The sequence below is a fragment of the Hemicordylus capensis genome, chromosome 3 (genome assembly GCF_027244095.1).
Source record: "Hemicordylus capensis ecotype Gifberg chromosome 3, rHemCap1.1.pri, whole genome shotgun sequence".
NCBI classification, from domain to species: domain Eukaryota; kingdom Metazoa; phylum Chordata; class Lepidosauria; order Squamata; family Cordylidae; genus Hemicordylus; species Hemicordylus capensis.
Genome location: NC_069659.1, coordinates 43,444,666 through 43,472,202, shown reverse-complemented (window position 1 = coordinate 43,472,202; position 27,537 = coordinate 43,444,666). Strand labels below are relative to the sequence as shown.

The 27,537-nt window shown below is 41.4% G+C and overlaps 1 protein-coding gene across 11 annotated transcripts in view; it reads right to left on the bottom strand.

Moving 5' to 3' along the window:
• NBEA (neurobeachin) overlaps positions 1 to 27,537 on the bottom strand; it is a 670,094-nt gene that overhangs the window by 6,279 nt on the left and 636,278 nt on the right. For 5 of the 11 annotated variants that reach the window (XM_053311837.1, XM_053311835.1, XM_053311843.1 and 2 more), the window contains 6 exons: positions 20,175 to 20,264; positions 17,961 to 18,153; positions 15,998 to 16,069; positions 14,234 to 14,389; positions 13,243 to 13,437; positions 569 to 670 (listed from right to left, as the gene is read on the bottom strand). In XM_053311837.1, the coding sequence (XP_053167812.1) occupies positions 569 to 670; positions 13,243 to 13,437; positions 14,234 to 14,389; positions 15,998 to 16,069; positions 17,961 to 18,153; positions 20,175 to 20,264 (808 nt within the window). The remainder of the gene's footprint in view (positions 1 to 568; positions 671 to 13,242; positions 13,438 to 14,233; positions 14,390 to 15,997; positions 16,070 to 17,960; positions 18,154 to 20,174; positions 20,265 to 27,537) is intronic. The other 6 variants (XM_053311838.1, XM_053311841.1, XM_053311844.1 and 3 more) reach the window with 3 other exon arrangements.

Below are 27,537 nucleotides of genomic sequence, written 5' to 3'. Positions count from 1 at the left end.
CATAAATACAGTAAAAAATACAGTGCTTGAGAGGGGAAGAACCACTACATCTCTAGTCAAAGGCCAGAGTAAAGAGGTGAGTCTTCTCCATTCTCCTGAATGTGCACAATGTCAGAGCCTGGCGCACCTCAGAGGGGAGGGCATTCCGCAACCCAGGGGCCACCACAGAGAAAGCCCTTGCATGTGCCCCAACCCCTTCAACTGCTGACAAGGGTGGCACTACCAAGAGGGCCTCTCCTACTGATCTTAACTGATGGGCAGGTCTATATGGGAGAAGGCATTCCTTCAGGTATTTGCGGCCCAGGACAAGTTGAACTGTTTACAAAGAGCTAGATGTGTTTAAACAGTCCAATAGATTACAACAGTTCAACCAATCGGAATGACAGTTCACAAACAGACAGGCTGTTGACCAACAGTTTTCAGCTTATGTTTAATTTATTCAGGGCAAGCTCTGTGGAAGATACAAAAATTAAAATATGTAGCTTGTAGGATAATGAAATTATACATGTCTTGAGGCACACGCATGATGAGGAATTTCAGATTTGTAAGATTTAAAATGATGACTAACCTTTAGCACCACTTATGACAAGTCCCAGCTCAGCACAAACAGATACACAGACAACTTCATGGTCATGACCAGTTAGAACAGCTCTGGGAGCAGGATAATCACCTACAATAAAACAAACAAAAAAGATAAGACATTCTAAATAAAACAATTCTGCAGCCATTAATTAAATATGAATTGACTAAAAGTTAGCAGTGTTGGGAGTGCCTCTACATTAACCCCTCTTCTGTCCCGTTTCAAGGATGGATTTGTTTACTTTTTGTTTTGCTTGAGAGTCAGAAAAAAGAAGACTGAGAATTATCCCTATATGTGTCAAAACAGTATACCTTGTGATTAAAGCACAATCATGTAAAGGATGAGGGAATCTTTTGTCTAGTGTACAAGAAAATTGGGGAGAAATAACATTTTCTTAGAATCATAGAATGTCGGTTGGAAGGAACCCTGGAAGTCTTCTAGTCTAACCCTCTGCAGGAATCTCCTATCACATTCTTGGAAATGGCTGTCCAGCCTCTTTGAAAACCTCCAGCAAAGGAGAGCCCACCACTGTCCAAGGAAGACACTTCCACTGCCGAATGGTCCTTACATTTGGAAATTCTTCCTAATGGCTAGCATAAATAAACTTCCTTGCCATTTCAACCTGATGGTTCTAGTGTGGCCCTCAGAAGCAACAGAGGCCTGGAACCAACACAGCATTTCAGGCTCATACAAAACATTGCCCTTTGGGTTGCGATGGTCATTCTTGAGGGCCCACATGTGTGAGCAACAAATGGAAGAGCTCAGATGCTGGACATCTGTACTCTGATAACTTCTGTATACTCAAAGGCTAGAAGAGAGCCTCGGGGAGGATGATCAGTATGAAGCCCATGGCTTGTTGGACTGTGAATGAGCCAACAAGCCAAATGTGCCCTTTCCTCCTCCCCTTACACACCAAAGTAAATCAAACACTTCCTGGTTTCTTTAACCACAATTTCTTGTGATGTCCAAACCAGGGGACAGTGGTTTAAGCAATCCCAACAAATCAGTATATAAAACCATGATATATCAATTACCATCCAATTTGAATTTGTACATTAAGAATACTTCCATTCACTTTGTTTCATACTTTAGAGTTGATTCCCATATCCTCTTTATTGACATGCCAGAATCCAATATATGAGAGTTCCATAAGGCTGTCTACTACATATATAGAAGCACACATGAAGGAAACATTTCTAAGGACACAATTATCAATAACATGCCATCCAATGGCAGCCCCGGGACTGCTTTTCAGTGGTATGTTATTCAGAAGTGTGTTTCTAAAAACCGGTCCTTTAAATGAGTTCCTGTATGAACATCTGGGAACATCCTGATGTGGAAAAACAACAGATTTATCTGTGATAAATGTATGTGCAAATGTACCATTAGCTGACATCCAGTGTACAATTGTTTTCAAGTACAATTGTACATGCGGAATTCCTAACTTTTAATGTATAACTTTCCAGCCTAAAAAACGCTGCTTAAAAACAGGTTTTGTAATTTATTATGTATTCCAGATTATCCACCACTGGCAATAAATTAAACTCAGTCCAATCATTCATTTTAAAATTAACAGATGTATTTGGGCTGTGGAGAACAAAGACCCAAAATACGTATGTGGAAAAGAACCAGAAAAGGACAAGGTTATTAAAGAGCATGGGGTATTCCATTTTGGCTGGATACAGAGAGGATGCAGAATGCTGGGAACAGTTTCTTTGTTCAGAGAGGGAGAGGGTGGGATGGGAGCAGCAGGAGCTCTGACTGGGGCATTTCAGAGAGAGAGAGAGAGAGAGAGAGAGAGAGAGAGAGAGAGAGAAGGAAGGAAACTGTTATAGATTCTGCCCTGTGTAATGTGCAAGGTTTTGGTATCAAGGGGCCAAGTGTTTCTCTGGTTTAGTGCATGGTTTCTAGGCTCTGCTGTATGGCAAGGATGAGTGAGGCAGAGGTGGATTTTTTTTTTTTAAGTCTAATGTAATGTAATCTAATGTAATGTAAGCCTTTTAGGAATGTTTTTGGGTGATATCTTTTTCACTTTTCTAGTCACAATGCCCTGTTAAAATGAAGCAAAGAATGATAGCATTTTTCAAAAGACATTATGAGTCTTATTTTGTATTCATTTGATGATTTATTATTTATTTATCTTTCTATGTAGACTGCATTGTTGATAACTGATACGTAAATATTCATAGTAAATATTAATAGTAGTGTGTTTAGATTAGGGATGCATAACTTTTTCAACACAAAGAGCCATATTGGAAATGTATTAAAAGACAAATGGCCCCAGTTAAATTGTACACTGGAGGTGCTAAAACTGTAGCTGGCAGGGGGCTTGAACTTATTCCCCAATATTCTTATTTTGAAATTGCTGTTCTCAAATGTAAGTTACCCAAGTTAGCCCTTGAAAAACCTTGAGAGTTTTTCTAGACAGTTTAAAGAAAGGCAAAGCAGCCTATTATCTCTATTACACATGATTCTGAAAAATCATACACACTGTCCTCACTTATCTATAATTAAATTGAATCTGTGCTGTGATCCACTTCATTTGGCAAGGAAAATGTCTATGAGGACCAAGATTGTCCCTGAAAGCAGCTTTTAAAAAAAATTCAAGCTATCCTATATTTCCAGAGCTTTTAGAATCAACCATGGCTTTGCAATAACTGTATCATTTCACCCTTTAGGGATTAATGAGAATACACACACACACACACACACACACACACACTCATTATACACACACACACACACAAGTGTGTATGTATGTGCGTATATGTGTGTGTATACACACACACACACACACACACACACACACACACACACACACACACACACGTAATATATTATTCTAGCAACGTTGCCATATGGGGAAGAGAACCTCACCCACATTACATTTCCCTGCACAAGACAGAATGTCATGGACCTTAGCAATCATTCAAAATCTAGCAAAATATTCTGTCACCATCACATCACCACTGATAGATGCAGTGAGAGGTTAAAGGCTGTGGCACCAAGGGAGCTGCAGGTGAAACTTGACCACCGTGAATTGAAACACCGTCACTTTGAACTCACAGTAATTTCCCCAATGTAGCATCTCTATATCTGCAGCAGAATCACTTCAGGGCAAAAAGATAAAATACCCAAGACTGAGCTACCAACTCAGTTCTCTCAATATAGTTTAAAAACGGGGGGGGGGGCTCGCTTTTATCCTCTACAACTGACATAGTATGTGATTCATTTCTGAGGACAACAGCATGTGTTTTGATTTTAAATGAAGAAGAAATATTAATAGTCTCATTATTTATTCTGATGGTTTCCCTGCAAACAATTTCTTCTTGTGAAATGGAAACATCTTTTCAGTTTTAGCAGGCACAGTGGTACACTGTCAACAGTACAAGAGGGGTAGTCATTTTAAAAAGCAGGAGACATCACAGCATCTCACTGTTTCTTATCTGAAGAAAGCCAGGAATGCTAGAGACTAAAGCCCTACTCAGGTATTATGTTCAGTGCCTGCACAATGTACGGTGCATGCATGTACAGATCTGAGAACATGCATTTATGTTTAATAAGTTTTGTTTAATACATGTACAGTAGTATCCTTCTTATCCCCACCCTGTATTTGAAGGGCCAAACTGAGCCAGCGTGGTGTAGTGGTTAGAGTGATGGACTAGGACCGGGGAGACCCGAGTTCAAATCCCCATTCAGCCATGAGACTAGCTGGGTGACTCTGGGCCAGTCACTTCGCTCTCAGCCTAACCTACTTCACAGGGTTGTTGTGAAAGAGAAACTCAAGTATGTAGTACACCGCTCTGGGCTCCTTGGAGGAAGAGCGGGATATAAATGTAATGATGATGATGATGATGATGATGATGAAGGGGGCCTGTTTCCAGGTTCACTTTGAAAATGAACACTGTACATGTACAGTCATTCATACAAAAACATGTGCACTGCACAGACACTTGTATGCATATACAATGTAACATCTGAATAGGGCTTAAGTCTTCATGCAATCACTTGAGACTAGGCACAGGCAACAAATGTCCCTGAGGACCAAGTCCTAACAAGGCCTTTTCCTACAGATGCTATTCCTCACTTTTCGCTAGAACAATTCATTTGTGGATAAGTAGCCGGATTGTGGCGACATCAGCCTGACTGGGCCAGGAAAAAAAACCTTGGTATACTGATGATATTCAGAAGTGCAGCTGTTTCAGTTCTAGGCAATAGAGTGTAAAGGCTGGCCATGTAAAACCACTTAAAAGGCATGGAGTCCGCCATACTGGAAATGGTGTGTGTGTGTGTGTGTGTGTGTGTGTGTGTGTGTTCCCTACTATTCCCATTCTCATCTATATCACCCATATTTACACCACTTCCATACTTCTCACACAGAACTGGTAGATATCCACTCAATTTCCCTGTGTTGTTTCTTCTTGAGGAAATGGAAGTGGAAACCACAGAAGAACATAACCTACAGCTACCACCAGCTCTCTTCATGGAGTTGGTACATCTTTCCTATTTCCATTGTGAATGTTGGGATTGGAAAAGCTGCTCTGAAATAAATCTAGCATTACATACAAGAAGGAAAACCACACAGTGCCTTTTTCCTAGCAATGAAACGGACTCACACCCACAGCATGGCTATTTCTTGAGCCCTTGAAGGGACAACGTTTCTGGATTCTGGGACTGCATCTGCCCCATAAGAATAACTAATCCCTAAAATAGTCTGCCCCATACTGTTCTAAAGGGATTATATATTATATTGCCATATATGCTCAAAGCGATAGTGTGCGAAGAAATCAAACATAAAATCTCTTATAGGGGGAGGTTCAGCAATGGTACCCAAATGATATTTTTGTAGCAGGAAGCAGTGGGATATAAATGGTATAGTTTTCAAATAAACTGTGCTTATCTACATGGCATTAGGCATAAACTCTGATCATATAAAAACACACAGGATGTGCAGTATATATCTGTGGGCACCTTTTTCATTGGCAGTGCTATGGATTTTGCTGCATCCAAACTGCATACTTATTTTTAATGATTTTAGCATTTAGATATCTCCGTAAATCAAGAGGTCTCTCATTGAAGCTGATCCAATACAATATGATTTGAATGAAAGCTCTCTTGAGAAGTCCATAATGCTGGGGAAAGTTGAAGGCAAGAGAAGAAGAGGATGACCAGCAGCAAGGTGGATGGACTCAATTACAACAGCAACGAATGCACCACTGAGAGACCTTAAAGGCCAAGTTGAAGACAGATCATCCTGGAGAGAATATCTATGTGGTCACTAAGAGTCGACACCAACTTGATGGCACTTAATCAATCAGTCAATCACGTTACAGGTGATATATGCAAACCAAGGCATCAATATCAAAGGTTCCTTAACTTGGGTACCAAAATGTTGTTGGACTGTACCGCTCATCATCCCTGGCCACAATGGACTTTGGCCATTGTGGTTAGAGATAATGGGAGTTGAAGTCCAAGAACATCTGGGAATCCAAGTTTGAGAAGCCCTACTATATACCCATGCACATGTCCAAATCATATCGATATAAAAAATAAAAATACTCTAGCCTAAATAAAAAACAGAAACTCAGTGGATGTTTTTAAGTTGAATGATCTCTTCCTTTCAATTAATTTAGAGAGTCTTTTAGATTTGAAATATTTACCCACAAGTGACTTAAAATGCCTTCAGAAGTATTGTTCATAAAATCAATGTTACTCTCTCTCTCTCTCTGGAACTCCTTACAGGCACATTAGTATTTTCAAGGCACAGGGCAGTTTACCACCCTCATTGACTGAAGCATTGAAAATTCCCTTTAAGCATATGTAAAATGTGTCAAGTGAGACAAAATGCACTTTAGTGCCTTTAAGGGATATTTGCTGTAATTGGCCCAGAAACTAGCTTTGGGCTGGTCGGAACAATGTACTTCTAGTGTTCAATGCAAACATTGCTAGGAAACGCAATGTTAACTCACACCTCTGGTGACTATCTGGTATGTAATGAGAAATGTCAAGTCCCAAGATCAATGAAATTTCAGGCTCTGGGGACACAACAGAAATAGCATTGATCCTTTTAAAGAACACCAGTCAAAGGCTGAACGCAATATATTGCATGGGTAGGCTCAAGATAGGCTCAAGAGGATAAGCGGCCAAGTCCAGCATCCCTACATGACAAAAAATTCAATCAGCTCTTAGCTCAAACTGTGGGCTCTGTCCTTCTCCTTTTCATGCAGGGAGATGGTTCCAATTAAAGTGTGCAAATTAATTTTTATCACTTCCAAATTAGTTTCTGAATTTGTGTCTCCTTCAGAAGAAAGCATCTGTCTCACACTTTTAAAAAATAGTTCTATCTATTTAAGTATCTGTTCAAAGATTCAGAATTCTTTTCACAGTCAGAGCCCCTTGTTTGCAGAGGATTTGAAAAATATAGAAATGAAACAATAACAGCAAGTAGTCTATTCTATGAAGAAGTGTAGTGGTACAGAAGAAAGAAACTCTGTGCAAATTCATGATCAGTCAAGGTAAGAGCCTCCAAGCCACACAGGGAAGAAAAGCCATTTAGTAAATGGCATAATAAAAAATGGGTTTCTCCAAATATGCATTTCTATTGCCTGACACAATGATCAGCACTGCATGTGTCTCAACTTCTATTCGCAATAGAGCTCATTCCAAATACTATACTTCATGAACACAGACCTCACAGTTGCAGTCTATGAATCAGGGCAAAAAGGAAAGGACTGGGTCAAGCATGATGTTGAGCATCTAAGCTGAGCAGCAGGTCACTAGAGTCGTAACAGATTTTTATGGCGGCTAATATGGATTACTGGTCGGCCACCTGGCTTGTGGATCCCATGCGGCTCTGGGTCCCCCCAGGCCAGGATCTATGCCAAGCAGAAGGACTGCCACTGCCCAGAATGTATATGTGATAGGATGCGAATCATTCTATTTATTCTGTATCAAATTTGCCAGATATCCCTCAAAAAGTAAAAATGCCATTTTTCTGTAAAATGTTATATGCAAGAAGACTAACAAGTACAAAATTTAAGAATGTTTGAAAGGATTTTTAACTGATTCGCCTATGGCACGCACACACAGAGTCCCATATGTAATTAATCCAGAATTCTAGCTAATACATCTTAGTCCCATAAATGGCAGAAAAACTAGCAAGGGGTCATTTCACCTGTGTAATTTCAAGCAATTTAGTTATCCTCTACCAAAACCAAAAAAATTAAGGTGAAATTTCAAACTATATGATAAGCAAGTATTGACTAGGAAAAAAAATAAGGAAAGGGGTGATTTTTCTTTATATGATTTTTCCGAAACAACTGAAGTTTCTCTTGGTAATTGGATGCACTGAAGCTGAAATTGATAATTAACTGTCTTTCAGCTTAAGGGATCATTAGAAAGTCAAGCACCTAACCCACATAATTACTATAACCTGACATTTTTCTTTTGAATTTCTTGTGTCCTTATGGTCTGTGATATAAAATATCTTATCTGTGTCTCCAGATGACAGCTTTTGAGAAACTAATCCTTTTTTGAAAATATCATCTGCATCTTTCTAGAGATTCATTTTAAAGATGTTAACTAATTGGATTTAACCTACAGTGTACATCTCACTTTCATTTTTCTTACAAGATAAGCCCTAATCTCCTAGCAGTAAATGCACAGGAACTGTAGATGTTACAAAGAAATATTTCTTAATAGAACTGTTCTGTTGACTTAACACTGTGCTTCCCAGTTAAAACATAATACCGGTAAAGCTGTTCTGCTACTATGTATGTTCACAGGAATTGGATAGTGGATAAATGGGAAGACCGATAGAATAAGCAGTCATGGACTAACACTGATGGTACGAGAAGAGCGTTGGAATACAGGAAGCTGTCTTATACTAAGTTAGACCACTGGTCCATCTAGCTCAATATTGTCTACAATGCCTAGAAGCATCTCTCCAAGGTTTCCAGCAGAAGTCTCTCCAAGCCCAACCTTGAGATGCCAGGTATTGAAATGGGAACTTCTGCATGCAAAGCAGGTGCTCTACTACGATGGCCCACTTCATGAAGAACCTATTTATTTATTTATTTATTTATTTATTTATTTATTTATTCATTCATTCAATTTCTATACCGCCCTTCCAAAAATGGTTCAGGGTGGTTTACACAGAGAAATAATAAATACATAAGAAATAAATAAGATGGATCCGTATCCCTAAAGGGCTCACAATCTAAAAAGAAACATAAGATAGACCCCAGCAACAGTCACTGGAGGTACTGTGCTGGGGGTGGATAGGGCCAGTTGCTCTCCCCCTGCTATATAAAGAGAATCACCACGTTAAAAGGTGCTTCTTTGCCAAGTTAGCAGGGATAGTATATACTTGCTGACACTGTGATAGGAGAAATGCAGCATAAATAGATCTGCTGCACACACTGCCTTGTGACTTCATCTCTGGGGAGAAGAGAGAGTTCATCCTGACAAAGAAACTAGAGTGAGGTCCCATCAGGCAGAAGATAAACATCTTTTAGCAAGCCCCTAAAGCCAAGCCAGCTTCCCTTCTCCTGCATTCTGCCTATAAGATCTAGAGGATGACACAGATGTTGGACATGTTTGATTCCCTATATTACTGCCTACAGAAAAAAACAGTTCATCTTAGGTTTCACCCAGAGGAATGCTGCAAACACATCTACTTCTGAAAAGGGATAGTTGCCAACCAGCTGATAAGAACATTTCAGCAATTCACAATACCTTCTCTCAAACCTTACAAAAATAATTATTCTGTAGAGGATTATGCCTGAACAGAAACAATCAAAACAGAACATTTATACATGACTTAGACAAAATACTAATCCCTCCTGTCAACAGCTGGTGTGGCGGGGGCGGGGGCGACCTTTGCGCTTGGACCACAGGGACAGGATGGGCATGTAGCCATCTTTCCTGCAGGTCACGTGGGGTGACCTGACCAATTGGCTATTGTGCCGTCGCTGTTGGGTGGTGTGCCGGCATCCAGCAAGGGTGGAGTGCCCGTACTCTAGGTTATGTGTGTTATGTTGATGTTATGTTGATTGCAGATCCTTGCCCAGTTATGTTATCAATTAAAAAGTGGCCCTAGTTTCATCCATACATGCTTGTCCTGTCTTTCTTAGGGTTCTGGGTGCAAAAGAATTCAGCCAAGTTAAGCATTTGCAGTTCCATTGATTTCAATTAGGGATGTGCGTTTCATTTCAGATACAAAACATTTTGTGAACAAAACAGGCCATTTTGGCTGTTTTGTAGCCAAAACAAAACACCCAGTGCTCAAAACAGAAAATTTTGTAGCCAAAACAAAACGTCCCTGTTTTGGATACAAAATGTTTTGTTGTTTTGGAACTCCATTTTGCAATCGCAGAAAGTCTTTCTCCTTCAGTCTCCATTTTTAGTTTTGACATCTGTTTGAATTTCCAGCCCTTCCAGCCTGCAGATTGGCCAGCGAAAGCATGGGCTGATCTGCTGGCAATTGCCTCTTTATTCCTTTTAAGCAAATTTAAGGGTAAATTTTACCCTCATTGGCCAGTGGGGCAGTGTGCATTTCATTGTTGTTGTTTCACACTGTTGTGTGTAGATCAATTGCATTTCGGGCGGGGGAGATGTGGATGTGCATGACCTTTGGAAATCTGCCTGATTTTTTCCAAATAATGGAGTTTTCAGCAGACCCATAACTCCACCTGGGGGGCACTGGGGTGGCCAGGAGTGAGTGGTGGTGTAGTGCACATAGGGTGCCAACCACCCCCATGGGTTGCTAACCCATGGGGTGCTGGGTTCTGTTGTTTCTGAGGTGTTCTGAGTGTAGATTCTCTGGTAGCATATGAGATTTTCAATGACGAACCATGAATCCACTCTCATATGCTACCAGAGAATCTGAATCTACACTCAAAACATCTCAGAAACAACAGAACCCAGTACCCCATGGATTAGCAACCCATGGGGGTAGTTGGCACCCTTTGTGGTCTACACCACCACTCGCTCTGGGCCACCCTGGTGCCCCCCAAGTGCAGTTATGGGGCAGGAATTATGGAGGTCCATCATTCCCTATGGGGAAGAACTTTACAGACATGCAAACTCCATTACATCTTGAAAAATCAGCCTTCTGCCCAATTCCTTTGAAATAATTCTGGCAGCTTCCTTGCCCTCACTGGGCACTACCACCCACCCTACTCTGGGCCACCCCTTTCCCCCCAACATGAAGCTATACTTTTGCAAAAACCTCAATTCCTCCCTAAGGGAAAAATCCTATACTTCAAAAATTCACCAAAACCCAGCCCTTTGCTCAATTCCTCTGAAATTTGGGTGCTAGTTTCCACTCATTGGGCACTACCACCCCCACCTACTAGTTTTTCCCTGGGGCCATTTTTTAAAATCCAAAACATTTCGGATTCGGATTTTGCAATTTCGAACAAAGAACAAAATTGGGATGTTTCGGATTGCCTGGTTTCGAACAAAGGACAAAAAGGGGGTATTTAGGATTCGGGCCAAAAGCAAAACAGAAAAAACAAACAAAATGCACAACCCTAATTTCAATGAGAAAGGATGTGCTTAACTTTTCTGATTAAACTTATGGGATTTCGATGTGATTAACTCTGGCTGGATCATGATAATAATTTGTATTATAGATTAGCAGATGCTAAAATAGTGGGACACAAATATAATTACACAGATGTAGATGTTAGGCCTTTTGAGGGACTGACTTTCAGCACTAACAAAATGTTGATAAGCCTGAAAGGGGAAGAAGCAGTATGAACTCATTTCTACTTGGCCTCATACACTGATTGATTAAAATTAAATAACTCCATAGGTTATTCTTATTCTGAGGACATACATTATATATAATACATGTGTGATCTCATGACGACATATACAGAAAAGCAGAGCCCTACGTTTCAGTTCTATCTCACAAACATATCTCATGACTATGAAGCTTACATTATAACAACAAGAACACTATTAGTATAGCAACATCTTATAGCTAGTCACTAACAAACAAGATCCTATAGGAACTGGAGGAAGTTCTAAATTAAGCATATACTTCTATTTTAAATTATTAATAGGTAAGCCTCACATTTATACTATCAGTGCTCAAAGCAGTTTACAAATGTAAACAATCACAGATTCTAAAATATCAATTAATAGATCAACAACAAAACGAAAAACGCTGGCCAACATCCACATGAATATTGTACTAGGCAAATTACATTTCACATGTGAAACAGTGGAGCAGCCCTGGAACTCTCAGGGACATATTTCCGGGAGCACAGAGGGTTGCAGAAGGAAGGGGAGATCTACCCCTCCTAGGGATGTGTGAGCTGGCTCAATGTCAAGCCCAACTTTCACTCAACTGGCCCAGCTTGAGGGCTTGCCCTTGAGCAAGACTGGGCCAAGTTTGGCTTGAGGTCAAGCCGAACTCCTGGGGCCAGGCTGGTTTTTTTTTTAAATGAAAAATTGTGGACTTACCACCACTGTGGCCTTGGGGGGTACTGCTGCGTGTGTGTGTGTCTCCTGATGTTCCCCCTCCCCACACTGGCCTCCCCTGGTCTCAAACGGCCTGTTTAGGGCCATTTTTGTCCCATTCCGTACCTTTCTGCGCTGGTAGTGACCATTTTGGAGGCCAGTGTGCATGCACGGCATACTGCATAATGGCCACGGCCAGCGCAGTGAGGCCTGGAACGGGCTGAAAACAGCCAGAAATGGCCATTTGAGATCAGTGGGAGGCCAGTGGGGGTATTGGGAACATCAGGAACCCCCTGTGGCAGCACCCCGTGCCCCCCACCCTGAGCCAGGCCCGAACCAGTTCAGGCTAGTGACTTACTGGGCCAGGTGCTAGTGAGCACAAAACCAGACCAGAGCTGGTTCGGTTCGAGTCTGGTTCTACTCAAACCAAACCGGGTTTTCTAGTTGTGTGCACACCCCAACTCCTCCCGTGTATCATGCACAAAACATTATTCGGCATGTGCAACATTAATCTGACTTTCAGTCCCTAAAATCTAAATTGGAAAACTGTCAAATCAAGTAAGTTTCTGTTTTTATACGGAATGAAAACCAAAAGCAAGCAAGCAAAAAGAAGCACCTTTAGCAGATGACTTCAGCACTTATGACCCTTTGTGAGCAAAATCAGAAGTGGGCCTTTTGAGGTAAGTATGTGAATCATGATCCAATAATAGTCCAATCACAGATCCCAAAGGGCATGTATGGCTAGTCACTCCCACCGAAGCAATTTAGTTAATGCTGAAATAACAGGATGTTACAAGTACTCAAAAATGCTTGGATGAACAGCCATAGGATTGTGCCTTTATATGGAGTGTTCTTGGACACAATTTGGGGGAGTTATTTAGAAGACAAGTCTTGCATAACACTCAAGTTCTGTTTCAGTTTGTTTTGTCTTCCCAAAACAGCCAGCTCTATAATATTCTGCATACTGTTTCCAACACAATTGTTTACAACTTGCATTTCTTGACTGCTTTACAACTAATTAAACATCATAAACAAACTTACAACCTACAAGAATTGATTAGCACTATACAATTATGCTTACAGTCTGCACACAGATTCTTCTTAAAATTCTAAATGCCAAGACTGGAGCTGAAAGAAGAAGTGCTAAATATAAAAAGAAAGAACAAATACAAAGATGTTAATGAACTTACTGCTATTTGGATTGTCACCAATGATATGATGTCGGCCACTCCAATACCACAGCAGTAATGTAGCATCACGAGAGCCAGAGACTATGTAGCAATCCCCACCGATATAAGATTCTGATCTGGCGAGACAAGTGACTACATCCCAGTGGCCAAACACAATCTGAGTTAGTTTGCCTGCAACAAAGAAATGATGTCTTCCTGATTTTTGTGGTTCAGAATATAGGAATACAAATGAAAGAAAGCAAATTTAAATACAAAATACCAATAAAAAGACTTTTTAACATTTAAAAATGCATCAAGTCTTTTAAAAGACCCAATTCTGGACTATACAATTGATGCCAGTGTCTGCAGTATACAAAGGATCTGACCTTAGATTTTACTAACTCACTAGAAGTTGGAGAGTTGTATGTGCAGGCTGCACTAGGTACAGAAAGGAGAACGGCAATCCTAAAAACAATTCACTAGTGTGATGGACATATTACCTCTTTTTCTATTTAACAAATTGCATTATAATGGCATTGAGACATATAATTTGTATAAAAGCTCTTTCCCACAATATCTGAACGTAAAGGAAAACCATTCCACCTTCGGGGTTCCCTCCTCTTATCCTAAAAATTGTTTTCATAACCCTCAGTGAATTGGATTCCACATCCACTTGGTATCACCATGAAATTACATCACCAGCAAGCATTCTGTTTGCACAAAATTGCACAGAGTTGCATGATAGACAGCTATTATTTCCAATGGCCAGCCATCATGCAACTCTGTTTGCACAATTTCATTTATTTGTACAAGAGTACTCTTGTGCAACTGTGTGCATGTTTAGTTAAAAGACACACAGAACATAGTGCAGTATGCCAGCTGTTGTGTATATAACAGCATTTTCTATACAACTTTTAAAAACAATCAATTAGGTGACACAGTCTATATTAGCTTTCACATAATACTTGCATAATGCAAGAGGATAAAAATAGGATTGTGTGGCAAATTCTACCTGTTTCTGTTGAATAAACTCGAAAACTCTTGTCCCAAAAACCACAGATAAGAATGTAGCGATTATCAGCTGTGACCACAAAACAATGAGCATTGATCTGAATGCTTTGATCCACAAGGTCCGTAATCTGCCGTTTGTTCACACCAGAGTTATTGGCTGAAGGAAATGGAAAAAAAGTCATTCTTTGCACAGTGCATAATTAGCTTAGGCAATTCCCCGCTGAAAGGTGTAGTAATGACTACTGAGATGGCTTTAAAAGGGTATGAAGTGAGTTCATGGATGACAGGTCTATCAAGGGCCATGGTAGCTAAAAGGAAGGAGGAGAGCAAGGAGGAGAGCTGGTCTTGTGGTAGCAAGCATGACTTGTCCCCTTAGCTAAGCAGGGTCTGCCCTGGTTGCATTTGAATGGGAGACTTGATGTGTGAGCAGCACTGTAAGATATTCCCCTCAGGGGATGGAGGTGCTCTGGGAAGAGCAGAAGGTTCCAAGTTCTGTCTCTGGCTTCTCCAAGATAGAGATGAGAGAGATTCCTGCCTGCAACCTTGGAGAAGCCACTGCCAGTCTGTGAAGACAATACTGAGCTAGATGGATCAATGGTCTGACTAAGTATATGGCAGCTTCCTATGAACATTCACATTCAGAAATCAGCAGCACACTCCTGACTCCAGATACTAAAGGCAAAAAAAAATTGGAGAGGGCTGTTGACTATATGCTCTGGTGAAAGGTCTGGATTCTTGGACTGATCCTGGGGCTCCCTGAGGCCTAAATAATAAAAATGAGAAAAAACTAACAAGTAGCATGCATGTGTTATTTTACCTCACCAAGATGGGACTCTACTGTGGAATGATCATAATTCCTAATTTTATCTCCCTCAAGTCCCCTCGAGATGCGGCTTCTCATTTGGCAAAGTATAGCACTTCACAGCATGCACACAAGCCCACACACCCTTTATGAAGGGTGCCTCTTTTGTGACGGGTGCATCTTTGAGTGTTTTTACTGACATCTTCTTACATTTCGATTTCTTTGACATTAATAATGGTACTTTTTAATTCTGTGAAACTGCGTACAGTTTCCTGCTCCTTTCTCTGTAGTTGTATTCATCGCAAAGGTCTTTGCGGTGTGGACTAATGTGCTCTATGTAGGGCTGCCTTTGTACATAGTTTGGAAACTTCAATTAGTTCAAAATGCGGCAGCCAGATTGATCTCTGGGGTATCCTGGAGAGACCACATTATGCCTGTTCTTAAACAGTTGCACTGGCTGCCGATATGTTTCCAGGCAAAGTACAAAGTGCTGGTTATTACCTTGTAAGCCCTGAATACCTTAGATTGGGGTTACCTGAGAGAGTGCCTTTCTCTACAAGATCCCCACCGCTCACTGAGATCATCAGGAGGGGTCCGTCTTTGGGTGCCACCAGTTCATCTGGTGGTGACCCGGCGTTAGGCCTTTTCTGTTGTCACCTCTAGGTTGTGGAACATGCTCTCTGTGGATATAAGAGGATTGTCTCCCTTGAAGGCCTTCAGGAGAGCCTTAAAGAGCCATCTTTTAAGCCTGGCTTTAAATGATATCTAGTTTTAATTTTAATCTGGTTTAAATGGTTTTAAAACATTTTAAATGTGTTTTTTATTTTAATGTAACCTGCCCCGAGTCACTTTAGGAAGGGCAGTATATAAATTGAATGGATGAATGATAAACACACAGCATAATCAATCACATTTGAACACATTCATTTCTAATAAATAGCTACATTTTATTCTTTGACATACCAATCAATGGATCCATTTCAATAGGAAGATGATGAGCTTGATCCAAAGAATATCCTGGGGCTCCCCTGAGGCCTAAATAATAAAAATGAGATAAAGCTAACAAGAGGCATGCATGTGTTATGTTACCTCACCAGGATGGGACTCTACTGTGGGATGATCATAATTCCTAAATTTATCTCCCTCAAGTTCCCTCCAGATGCAACTTCTTGTATAGCATTTCACAGCATGCACACAAATCCACACACCTTTTATGGAGGGTGCATCTTTACTTTGAGCATTTCTACTGCCATAAATTTATGAACTATGCCAGTTGGGAAAGATGGTCTCCTGCTTTTAATCACACAAAAGTGAGAAACCAAGAACTGTGCATAATTATTTTAAAACTAGCAAAATGCATCTTTTAAAATATGCAGCAGCCTCCCTACCTACCTACCCTAAGCCCAGCATAGTTTCCTGTCAATAAACTGAGCATGGAGAAGGAGGAAGAGGAGGATGGAGATCTTACTACATCAAGTGCTCTGTGGTGACCTGGTAAGGTGCAGTTTCCTGTCCTCTATCTCACATGGCAACGATGTGATTCAATGGGAAACTACCTTCTTTACATCCTTTCTTGGCCATGTTCCATCTTAAGCAAAGGTATGGCTGCCAGTTTACCTCTGCTCTGGACAGAGTGCCAGTGATGATGTTTTGTACTTTTCCTTGTTTTCTTTAGTTTTCATATATCTAGAATGCATTCCCTTACATAATGCAACCTTATGATGGGCAAGAGATTGGACAGCAGGCACGAGAGTAGAATTGGGAAGATGCTTGTGGCAGGGACAACGTGCGGACTGGCTGGCTGCAGGGAAGATGGTAGGCAGATACCTCCCTTCATTCTGTGCAGCCTAGAATCCTTCTTGCCTTTGCCACCTCCTCCTCCTTCCATTATGCTGTTCATCTCCCTGTTTCCCTTCTCTTCTTACTGTACTGTTGCTTGTGTGATACCTACCTGCTTTCCCCCCTTTCCTATTTTATCGTTTGTTTCATATATTTCTGTATATGGGGGTCAAACATTAGGCAGCCATGTTTGCTCTTTATATCAGGGGTGTAGCTACAATTTAACAAGGGCGTCAAATGTCCCTAGAGCACCCTGATGGAACCCCCCACCCCCACTGGCTGAGTGACAGTTTGCTCTTTGCTCCCTCTCTTAGGAAGAAAGTTGGAAGGGGCAGAGGCTCATCTTCACTTCTTGTCCCAGGGGCCCACTGCAACCTTGCTATACTCCTTGGTTCATATATGTGCCCCTGTGCAGTTAAAGGTTGCGGGGGGCGGGGTATAGTTTTTATATCATAAGAGGTGTGCTGGTGGGGGAAGTATCCCCAGACTCTGTTGCTTCAGGCACTTTTCTCACAGCCCAACTGTGAAGTGAGTCAAGTTGGAGAGAAAACCAACTTCATACTGGAAGTGAGTCAAGTTGGAGAGAAAAGTGCCTGAAGTGGCAAAATGCAGGAAAATAAGTCAGCGAGAGTTCCCATCTATGTGTCTCTCTTGAGTTTCACAGCAGACTCTTGAACCACAGCCCTTGCTTTATACTTGAACGTGGCAGACATGTGAATAAACATACATGGCTATCTCTGTCATATCAAGTTTGGCCTTAGCCATACACAATTGTTATTTACACGCAACCTAGTGGAATGATCTGCAGTCTACTGCCCAATCATTGGGGCTGTAACATGGAATTTAAAGCAAGACGAGACGGTATATTTAGAACAAATTCCAATATAATGAGATGCCAGCTAACTGCCTCAGTGATGCTTTTAGAGATGGAGTGGAACTGTAGAAAAAAAAGAAGCTTTATGCGCTGGGAAATATTTTCTAAAAGATTTTTGTGTAATGTGTACCAGTCAAAAGCAAATCCATTTGAAACTAAAAGCATCCACTCCTTGTGTAAAGCTGAACACACAATCTCAAAAGGAGCACATACCTACTGTGTTGTGCCATCTATTCACTGCAAAAAGGCGGCTGCAAGTCACGGTTACCACGGCAGGAATGGTAAGGTGGGGAAGCGTGTTGGCCGCCACATGTGTGACAGGAGAATTTGATGGAAATTTGAGAACCATTATTACATCCTGCTGCATCTGATCTTTAAACATAAGTGGACTCTGTGGAAGGAAACACTGTTGAGTAGAAAGGAGAAGAGAGCAGAAGAAAACAGAAGGGATAACACAATTAGTGAGGAGGTCTGAGGGGAAAATAAGGTTAAGAGAGCCAGGAAGTATTTGCACATACGGGGGGAAACAATGCTATCTCCACATCTACACTACAAATACAAGACAGCAAAATTAGCAAAGCTATTACCGGAGTGGTACACAAGGGCAAACAGAGAAGAGGCATGGTTTAGGTCCATTAGGTTATCATTACAGGGTATGAAATGACAAAGTCAGCATTAACAGAAAGAAAATCTCAGTGAAATGGTTATTATACTTCATAAACTAAAGATGTCAGTCAAATATAAGCACCACTTAAGTCATCCATAAGGTTTATATACTATATAACACAGTGGTTGAAATAAAACTGGGAGGAACTGAATTCTACACATATATAGCTGTATAAAAGTCAATAGCAAAACTGATATCAGTGGCACTGAGGGGAAAGCAACACATTATAAGAAGTAACACAAGCCTGCTGCTGAAAATGGCCGCCCCATAAAAAGGTCACCTCCTCCAAAAAATGTAGTACAACAACAGGCCAATCTCTACACATTTGCCGGTCCCTGCCATTAGTTACCAATAATGTGAAGCAGAGGCAGGAAAACACATAGCCTAATGGCATCAGGGCATGGAACAAGTTGTACTGCATGGTGCAGGGGGAATTCCAAAATGGCAGTTCTGTGTTTCTTATACCCTGAGCTGAACTACAATATCCATATGTATATCCAGTGTTCAGGATAAAAATCACAGTCCCTAGTCTAGGGGTGTTCATGCTCCACTTTTATTTGCACAATGGGCTGTTTAAAATTTCTTTCCCAAACAGGATGACTCAATTCACAATGCATTCCAAATTGCTGGGGTTTAAATAAGAAGCTCCTCATGCAGGATGCTTTCTGCATGCACATTTGTGTAGCGGCTTTTGGGAAAGAAAATAAATATGCCCCAGTGTGCCTGCTCATGTCCATTTACATCCATCAATGGGCTCTTCATCTAGGGGTCACACATATGAATAAGCAGCCGTTTTCATTTCTGTATTCCAGCACAACAAATAAAACATTTAAAATATGAAATATGAGTACAAGTCAAGGAAGAAGAGGAGGGCATTCCATGTGAGACATGTTTTCGGGTATACTGAGATTATTCCTAAGATTTGTAGTAACATTGCCTTTAAATCCAATAATGTAAATGGATTTTTAATTATGTAACCACAGTTTAAAGATTTTAGACAGATTTGTGTGATAATAATCAAAGAGAATAAAGCTCAATTTCCAGGTAAATTATTACTTATACTATCTTGCTGTTGGTTTTTTGTGAAATGGAAGACCAGAAAAATGAAAACTTTCAAAAATACTGTACTCTGGAATTTACTGAAGCTTTACAGAAAATTCCTACTAGTAAGACATTCCAATCAAGAACAAAAATGGAAACAGATCTCATTGTTTCCAATTTAGCTGAGTAATGTTTTTCTCCTGTAATAAATACACAAAAGAATGGATTAGGAATGATTTGAGAGTTCAAACTGAAGTTAAAGTGCACACTGTGTCCTCTCTAGAGAGTGGGCAGGTTTCCCACATGATTTGAACTACAATTTCTCACTCCTGACAAGTAGCCAGTGTTCATGAATCACATAAATCATTTCCTAATGCTTCCTTCTCTTCTTGCAATATGATCTTCACCATAAGAAAATCTTCTAGGCTTTTTATTTCTCACAACGGTATTCATCAAATACATATTTATGATTATAGGAGCTTGTTAAAAAAAAAAGAAGAAGCAAGGAATTGGCAAAACAAAGCCAGCGACCGTCAAAAAGCCACAAATTCACCTCTATACTGTAGTATGCAATGTTTTTGCACAGAGTGAAACATACAGTGTTTGCGGGGAACTCAGGACATATAAAGAGAAAGTGTTACTTAAATTGGTATTTTATGACCTATAAAGGATCTTCAGATTCAGAGGAAATAAATTCCCAGCAAGCAGTTATATCTCACCAGGTGCATGGCAGAGCTCCGAGGCGGATGTGGCTCAATAAGCAACTGAGATGGCGTCTGTCCAAAGTTCTGTATCTGTGCCTCCATGGCCTGCAGGGAAAGGAGAGTGATTGTCATAATCAATATGCATCAAAGAGATAGGTCAACACACTCCTTGACAATGCAAGCATATCCCAAGTCAGCCATGAAAAAAAGTCCAGAAAATCCACCGGGTGCTCTTCTCCCAGACTGCAGACTTATCCAAGTGTTAGTATTTTGTAGACAAGCTTTGCTTCTCCTTTCAAACATGCTTCAGTTAACCAACTAACCATTCCTCTTTCAAGTAGCTGGAAATGCATGTGAAAACGTTAACCTGTGAGGACATGCAGCAAAGGGCCTGTGAGATTTCTTGGCACTAAATACAGCATGTATACCTTAATAAAGTCCATTGTAAGGAGGAAAGTATGAGGATCTCTAATAAAATAAGCCTCTGGGATCTTAAATGGGGGGAAAAGATATTGAGAAATAAAAATTAGAGATAATGCAAATCGAAAACAAAGAAAACACCACAATTTCATCAAATTAACCATTCAAGGCATACATGCAGGAAATAAGGTATGCCACTAAAGGTATCTGATTTACCTGTAGATAATCAAAGTATTTTCATATACTCCAGGAATTAGTATTAGTGCATTTTTATTATGCTTTCTCCACCAACAATATTTATTAGTGCTCATGTTGACAAAAACATTTAACAGTTTGGCCCATATTCTTATATAGTTTTAGACAGAGGTATCAAGTAAGAGCATACTTTGTCCTTCAGGCTGAAATCTCTCAACTATCCTATTGCATATTTAACTTTATTTTAGAACCCAAAGAACTAATCTTAAAGATTTTTGATGCTTGACTTAAGGGTAGAAAATGATGACTGTTCATTAATCTATTACAATATTTATAATTCCCTTGCTATTTATTGTAGTCCTAAGATGACTAAAATCATCATTAAAATCCATGCTGATTTTTTTAAAATGCCAAAAAACAGAAATATAACAATGATCACAAATAATAAATCCATTTGGAGACAACAACAACAACAAATTATCATCAGGCCAAACAAGATACAGCTACAGCATTAAAACAGTCAGGCAACTCATCTGTCCCCTGATATCTTGACTAAGGATGAAGGTGTGCAGCGTGCTAACAACCTCTATGATATTTAGTAATGCAGAGTCATGCTGCACATGGAGGGGAGAGAATTTTCACTGATCCCCCCCCCGCCCCGGAAGCACTCACTGTGACCTGAAAGTAGGGTCATGAAGCCCTCAAGGACCTAGCTCTGGGTCGCAGGGAGTGCTTCCAGGGAGAGCGGGGGGGGGATGTGAAAATTCTACCCTGTGTGAAGCACAATTCTGCATTACTAAAAGCTGCAGAGGTGGTTTGCACACTGCACCTCTGCATTATCAGTCAAGATGTCAGCTGCCATCTGGAATAATACCACTGTTAGTAACTGCCTAAATTTTACTGGGAAAAAGAGGCAGACTTATTTAACAAATGTTTCCCACAATTTGGGTACTATTACCAATCAATCAATCTTTATTATGGTCATGGACCAGCATACCATTACGAAGAATGCCCTGTCCCAAGCAGCAACCTACTATATGACCACATTCGCAGGCAATGTGAAACCGGAGGTTGCCGATCCCTCAGTTAATTTTTCTAACCATGAATTGCATCACAGATGTTCATCCAACCACAGCCTGGCAACCTCCATTTTCAGGCCAGGGGAGACCCTCTGTCTTCCTGGTCCACCAAGGCTGCATCCCAGAAAGCTTTGTAGCACTTGCGTCACCAGATTGTGGGCAAGGCGTTAGAACATCTGCAGGGCGGCAGCCTTGGCCATGGCATTCAAGTGTCCAGGCAGTGCCAGATGGACAGACTGGAGAAACACCGGGAAACACCAGGACCAGGGACAGATCTTAACTCATTCAAATTTCCCAGGTTTGGACTGGCATTGCAGTGTATGCAGATCGACCACTGTGGGGAATCGTGGGAGAGGAGAGCCCCAGTTACCAGCGAACCCATGAGAGTGGGGTCACCATGCCGGGCAAAAATAAAAATGTATATGTCCTGATGGGAAACCGGGCTGGCAGAGGGCCTGCTTGGACTGCTCCCTTGCGGCAGTTGCCAAGATTGGGAGAGGTGTTGCCAGGGTACCCGCCACTGCATCTTCTTTGTGTGAAGCAACCAGGCTTGGTAGCATCTGCCGTCCAGCCCACATGCATGTCTCCATGGCCTGAGAGAGTGGTCCATTGGAGAAGGGTTGTCTTTACACATTATTAGCAATTTTGCCTGACTCCCCCTGGACAGCTCTTCTCATGAGTTGTGTATGGGTATCCCCATGGCCTTCCACTCTCATGAGAGAGCAGTCCGCTCCGGAGCAGCATCCATCATCATCACACATGTAGAATATCTCCTTTCACAGGAGGCAATGCTGCTCCTGCTGGACGGTTCTTCTCATGAGTAAGCCTAGGGACCACACATGTTAATCCAAGGGAAGGACCTGGGCCCCCTTTACCCAATATCATTGTACAAAAAGTGGGCCTGAGTCATTCAAGAATTCCTGGGTGGGGCTGCCTTTTAAACCCAACCCCGGATATCGCTGCCCTGCAAAATGTTACCTTCCCAGCAATCTAATTGGTTGCCCAGTTTATGGTGCCACCATGACTGCATGTGCTTCTGAACATACATCTTTATCACTTCATTTTCGTACTGCAACACACATGGTACCCAACTTGCCATCCTGTCCTCTTTCTTTCCTGATTGCCAGGATTGGGGGTAAAAGAGATAGAGTGGGAAGAGGGCATGCCCACATGTGACTTTCCCATTAGACAGGCTTACAAGCTTGGAATGGGTCATACTGTCATCCTGTTGCCGGGCAATTGCTTTATTAAATCAGAGACAGAGGGTGGGGCAAGTGCTCAGAGAGGTGGCCAGCAAGGAACGCCACAGGCATGGAGCGAGCATGATCCCGGGTTATGGCAGCATCCACATCTGGATGTAACACTGCTTCCCCCAAATCTCAGGTTGTGGTGGAGAAACTCACTACAAACAAAAGGTTCAAACTGGAGGTTGGTGAGGAAAACTGCAGATTGCTTTTGCTGTGAAACGGCGGTTCTGTGAATTTGGACATTCACAAATTCCAACCTCTGTCCCATTTAACTGTGATTTTGCATTACATGTGAATGTGGCCTATGTCTGATGGCAAGGCACCCAGAGCAACCCTCTGATTTTTATGTGCAGATAGGTTCATATGGAATGCATATGGACCCAAGTATCCTGAGCCCAGACTATTTAGAGTTTTAAAGGTTAAAACAAGAATTACATCTGGAAACTAACTGTACATAGGGATGTGTACAGAACCATGTGGCGCTCCATTCTAGGAGTGCCGAACCAGTTCCATCAACTGGCATTTGAGCCAGTTTGGAGGGCGGGGGGTTTCTTTAATGGGCAGGGGAGGTGCTGCCTACCTGCCAGTCCCCACCCCGCTGGTGCGCTCGCAAAAAGCGGGTGCGCAGGGCTGCAGCGTGCCTCCCTGCAGCCCCAGTCATGTGCATGTGTGTGCTGTGTGCATGTGCATCGACCATTTGTGTGGTGACAGTGACTGGGACTACAGGAAGTCATGCTGCAGTCCCTCACACCTGCTTTTTGCAAGAGCACCAGTGGGGGGAAAGTGGAAGGGTGGGGTCTGGCAGGTAGGCAGCGCCTCTCCTGCTCCTTAAAGAATTCCCACACCCTCCTGGGAGTGCACAGAACTGGTTCCCATGCACATCCCTAACTGTAAAGCAATGCAGTTGTTGGAGGATTGGTATTATATGTTCCCAGTGGCCTGGACCAGTTAATATACTTGCAGCTGCATTTGAGTTGCTGTTTCTAGATACTCCTCAAAGTATCTAGCTCTGCAAACAGCACATTACTGTAGTCTAATCTGGACACTGTTGTGAGATGAATTACTATGGCTAGGTCATTTCCCCCCAGAAATAAGCATGGTTTGCAAGCAGTCTAAATGTGTTTAATGTGCTTCTGACTACAGCCACCACCTGAACATCATGAAGCAGCTTTTTGGATCTAAGACCATATCCAACATCAGTCTTGATCCAGAGACAATCACATGAAACAAACAGCCATTATACAGTATGGGACTAGAACGTGTGTGTGTGTGTGTGTGTGTGTGTGTGTGTGTTGCTGGTCGAATGACCGTAACAATAAAGATGTGATGTGTGTGTGTGTGTGTGTGTGTGTGTGTGTGTGTGTGTGTGTGTGTAGGGTGCTGGTGGTGGTGGTGGGAAATCACACATCATAGACATTAGATAAAGATATGCATTTACATATGCATTGCATATGGGAATGGATTTCCATCAACAATCCCATCAGTCTGCTTTCCACCATATGGGTCAGGGTTTCTTTTCTGCATACTAATAGATCTATTGTCAACCTGCACATACAGTATGGACATTTGAATGTGCCCTTTTAAAAAAACTGTGTAGTGGGATCCAACCCAGCTGTGTTGCATGTGCAAGGCTTTACCATGTGCTATGCGAGCATTAGATTGGGTCTTTTACTGTCCCATGTGCCAGGACAAGCACATTAAGAAGAATTGTTTCTGATCAGACCTCCAGGAAGACAGATTTAAATACCAATATATACATAAATATCTGATATAGTATATAAAATAACTGAAAAAAATGAAAGTAAGATATTTTCCAGAAACATCTTTTACAAGATTTTATCACGTTCATCCCTGGGCAACTGATCTACTTTTGTTTTTCTTCATTAAATATTCGGCCATACAAATGGTTGACGCCAAACAGTGCCTATGGAGGATTAAGTGGTTTCCAGGGAAAGCTCTCTTGATAAACAACTGAAGCAAATAACCTCTATTTTTCAGTATTTCTGACAATATTAAGGCAATTTTCTTGTGCTCTTAAAGCATCGTTTTGAAACAAAAATGTTCTATTTAGTAGCTCTATTAATCATGGATATTCATCTGCCACTTTTTACAGCAATAGCTTAAGCGATGTTTCTTTGCTTTTGCAGATGCAGCAGAGGAATGAATTAAATCTTGTAGAGTGCTGCCCGGTTTTAATTTACACATTTGCTTTCAACTTGACCAGTCCCTGGCAAATTCTGATTATACAGCTACAAATTCAGTTTACACAAATGCTATCGATTTTACCTCCCACTTCAAGCAGATTTATGTTAACAAAGAGGGAAGCTGAAAACAACCGTTATTTCTAAATAAGATGGCTTGTTCAGATGATAAGGAATGGGCACTTAAATTTCTTCTGTCAAAGAAAACCATTATTTTACAGCTAAATACATCTTGTTTAGTATGTACTCAGTGGCTGTATTACCACCTAATCTTCCATATATAGGAGTCAATGGCAATCATCTGAATTTTCAATCCATATATAGGCAGCAAATCCTATTGGATGTAGCTATCAGCTTCTACTGGCAAAGCTATTAAGTGCAACCCTTCCTAAACCCTGCCCCAAGCAAGACAACAAACCCCATATAAGTTATATTAATACTTTTCTTTGAAAACAGCAGTTTAAATGCTAGGGAATGTACAAGAAAATTAAGCTCTGCAACAAAGCGATCCTTTTAAACACATGAAATATCTTCATGCTATTACAAAGATATCACCATAAATTATTTGGACATATAATTCTTGTCCCTCAAGAGGTCTCAAAATACTTTAGAAGGGTCGATAAACCTCTTGAATAAAAATTTACAGAAAAGGTAACATGAAGCAAGAAGAGATGATCACAAAATGTTTAATATCCCTATCAAGTTAAAGATATGAAAGCTCTTCCAATTTCTAAATGGGTTAATTCCCCTAGACTCTGTATATATAAATTACAGAAAGAATGCATTCAAATTATTTAGCACCTCAAAATATGCATGTTTGGGAATTTTTTTTTTAAAGTATTGTTCAGTAGAAATATGTGCCCTAAAGGTACCTAATTAATTAAATATGAAGTGTTTCGTGCTTGGTACTCTTAAAAATAAATTAACCTACATCTTTCATACAATTATTCTTGAAATTTCATTTCTGTTCACAACTACACTTTAACCATTGAGTAAATATGTGCAAAGTATCTCCAAATTTAAAGCAATTATTAAAGTATTAATAGAAGTATTTTTCTTCATTTGTTAAATGGATTTTGAATGGTTGAATGTTGTCAATACAATAAAAATGCATACTTGAAACTTGAGCTCTAAAATGAAAGAGATGTAGTTAGTTCAGACCATATTAACATGAGACACTTAATGATTCCAGCACTTATTCCTTTGACTTTACACATCCATTGTTTATAATGGCTTCACACATTGAGGCTCTCCACATGAGCAGTGTAGAGAGCTGTAAGGGATTTCACAGGGAGAGTTAGCTTGTCCTACTCTCCTCGTAAATGATCAGGTGGCTAGCCCTGGGTAGCCAGATCATCTGGCCACACGATTACCAGATCCGTCATGGAGCCGGTTGAGGGGGAGGGGATCAGCGGCCTTCCAGCCGCCGGAAATCCCAGAATGCCCTGCACAAGTGCACGGGGCATTCTGGGGCCTCCCTGTCGGCGGTCTTCTCGTGAGTCGCCGTGGCACAGAGTTTGGCCACGGTAGCACACGATCAGGTAAATGGGGTTAGCAGAGCGCGTGCTCCACTAACTTCATTTAAGGGGGGAGCAATTACACAGGCTTGCCGCATGACTCCCGTTGCAGCAAACGACCCACAGCAACTAGGCTGGGCTCCCTTAGAATAGCCTCATTATATAGTGGCAAATGACTACTTGCTTCCATGTATACGCACAGCAGAAAAATTGAGACAATCAGAACTGGCTTCGGGTCATCAGGGGCCCTTGGCCATGAGAGTGCTGGGGGCACCTGCTTTGACAGGAGGGTGAGGAAGTGGTGGCACTGACTTTGGTGGAGTCTTCTTTGTGGGTTGACTCCCTTCTCCTCTTTCTCCCAGACGGGGAGGCAGCAGCTGCAACAGCTCCTCTTTCAGGCACTACTGCTTCTTCTGCCACCTTATCCTCTCCATTTGCTGAGGGGGAGGGGTGGGGAGAAGCCACGGTAGAGGGATTTGGCAGCCACGGCTGTTCCTTCTTTCTCCTTTCCCATCGGCCAATGTAATTCCTCCGAGAGACCCCTGCATCCCACTATAAGAGCTCATAGGAGGAAGCACACTGGTTGAAAGAGAGGGGAGAGAATGCAGCATTGGTGTGGGTCTTTCAACCAAGAGATCCACACTGGCATTGCCTCCTTTTGGCATTCACCCAGCCACAACTAAGGAAATTTGCAGATGGAGAGGGTGCTGGGAGAGGTT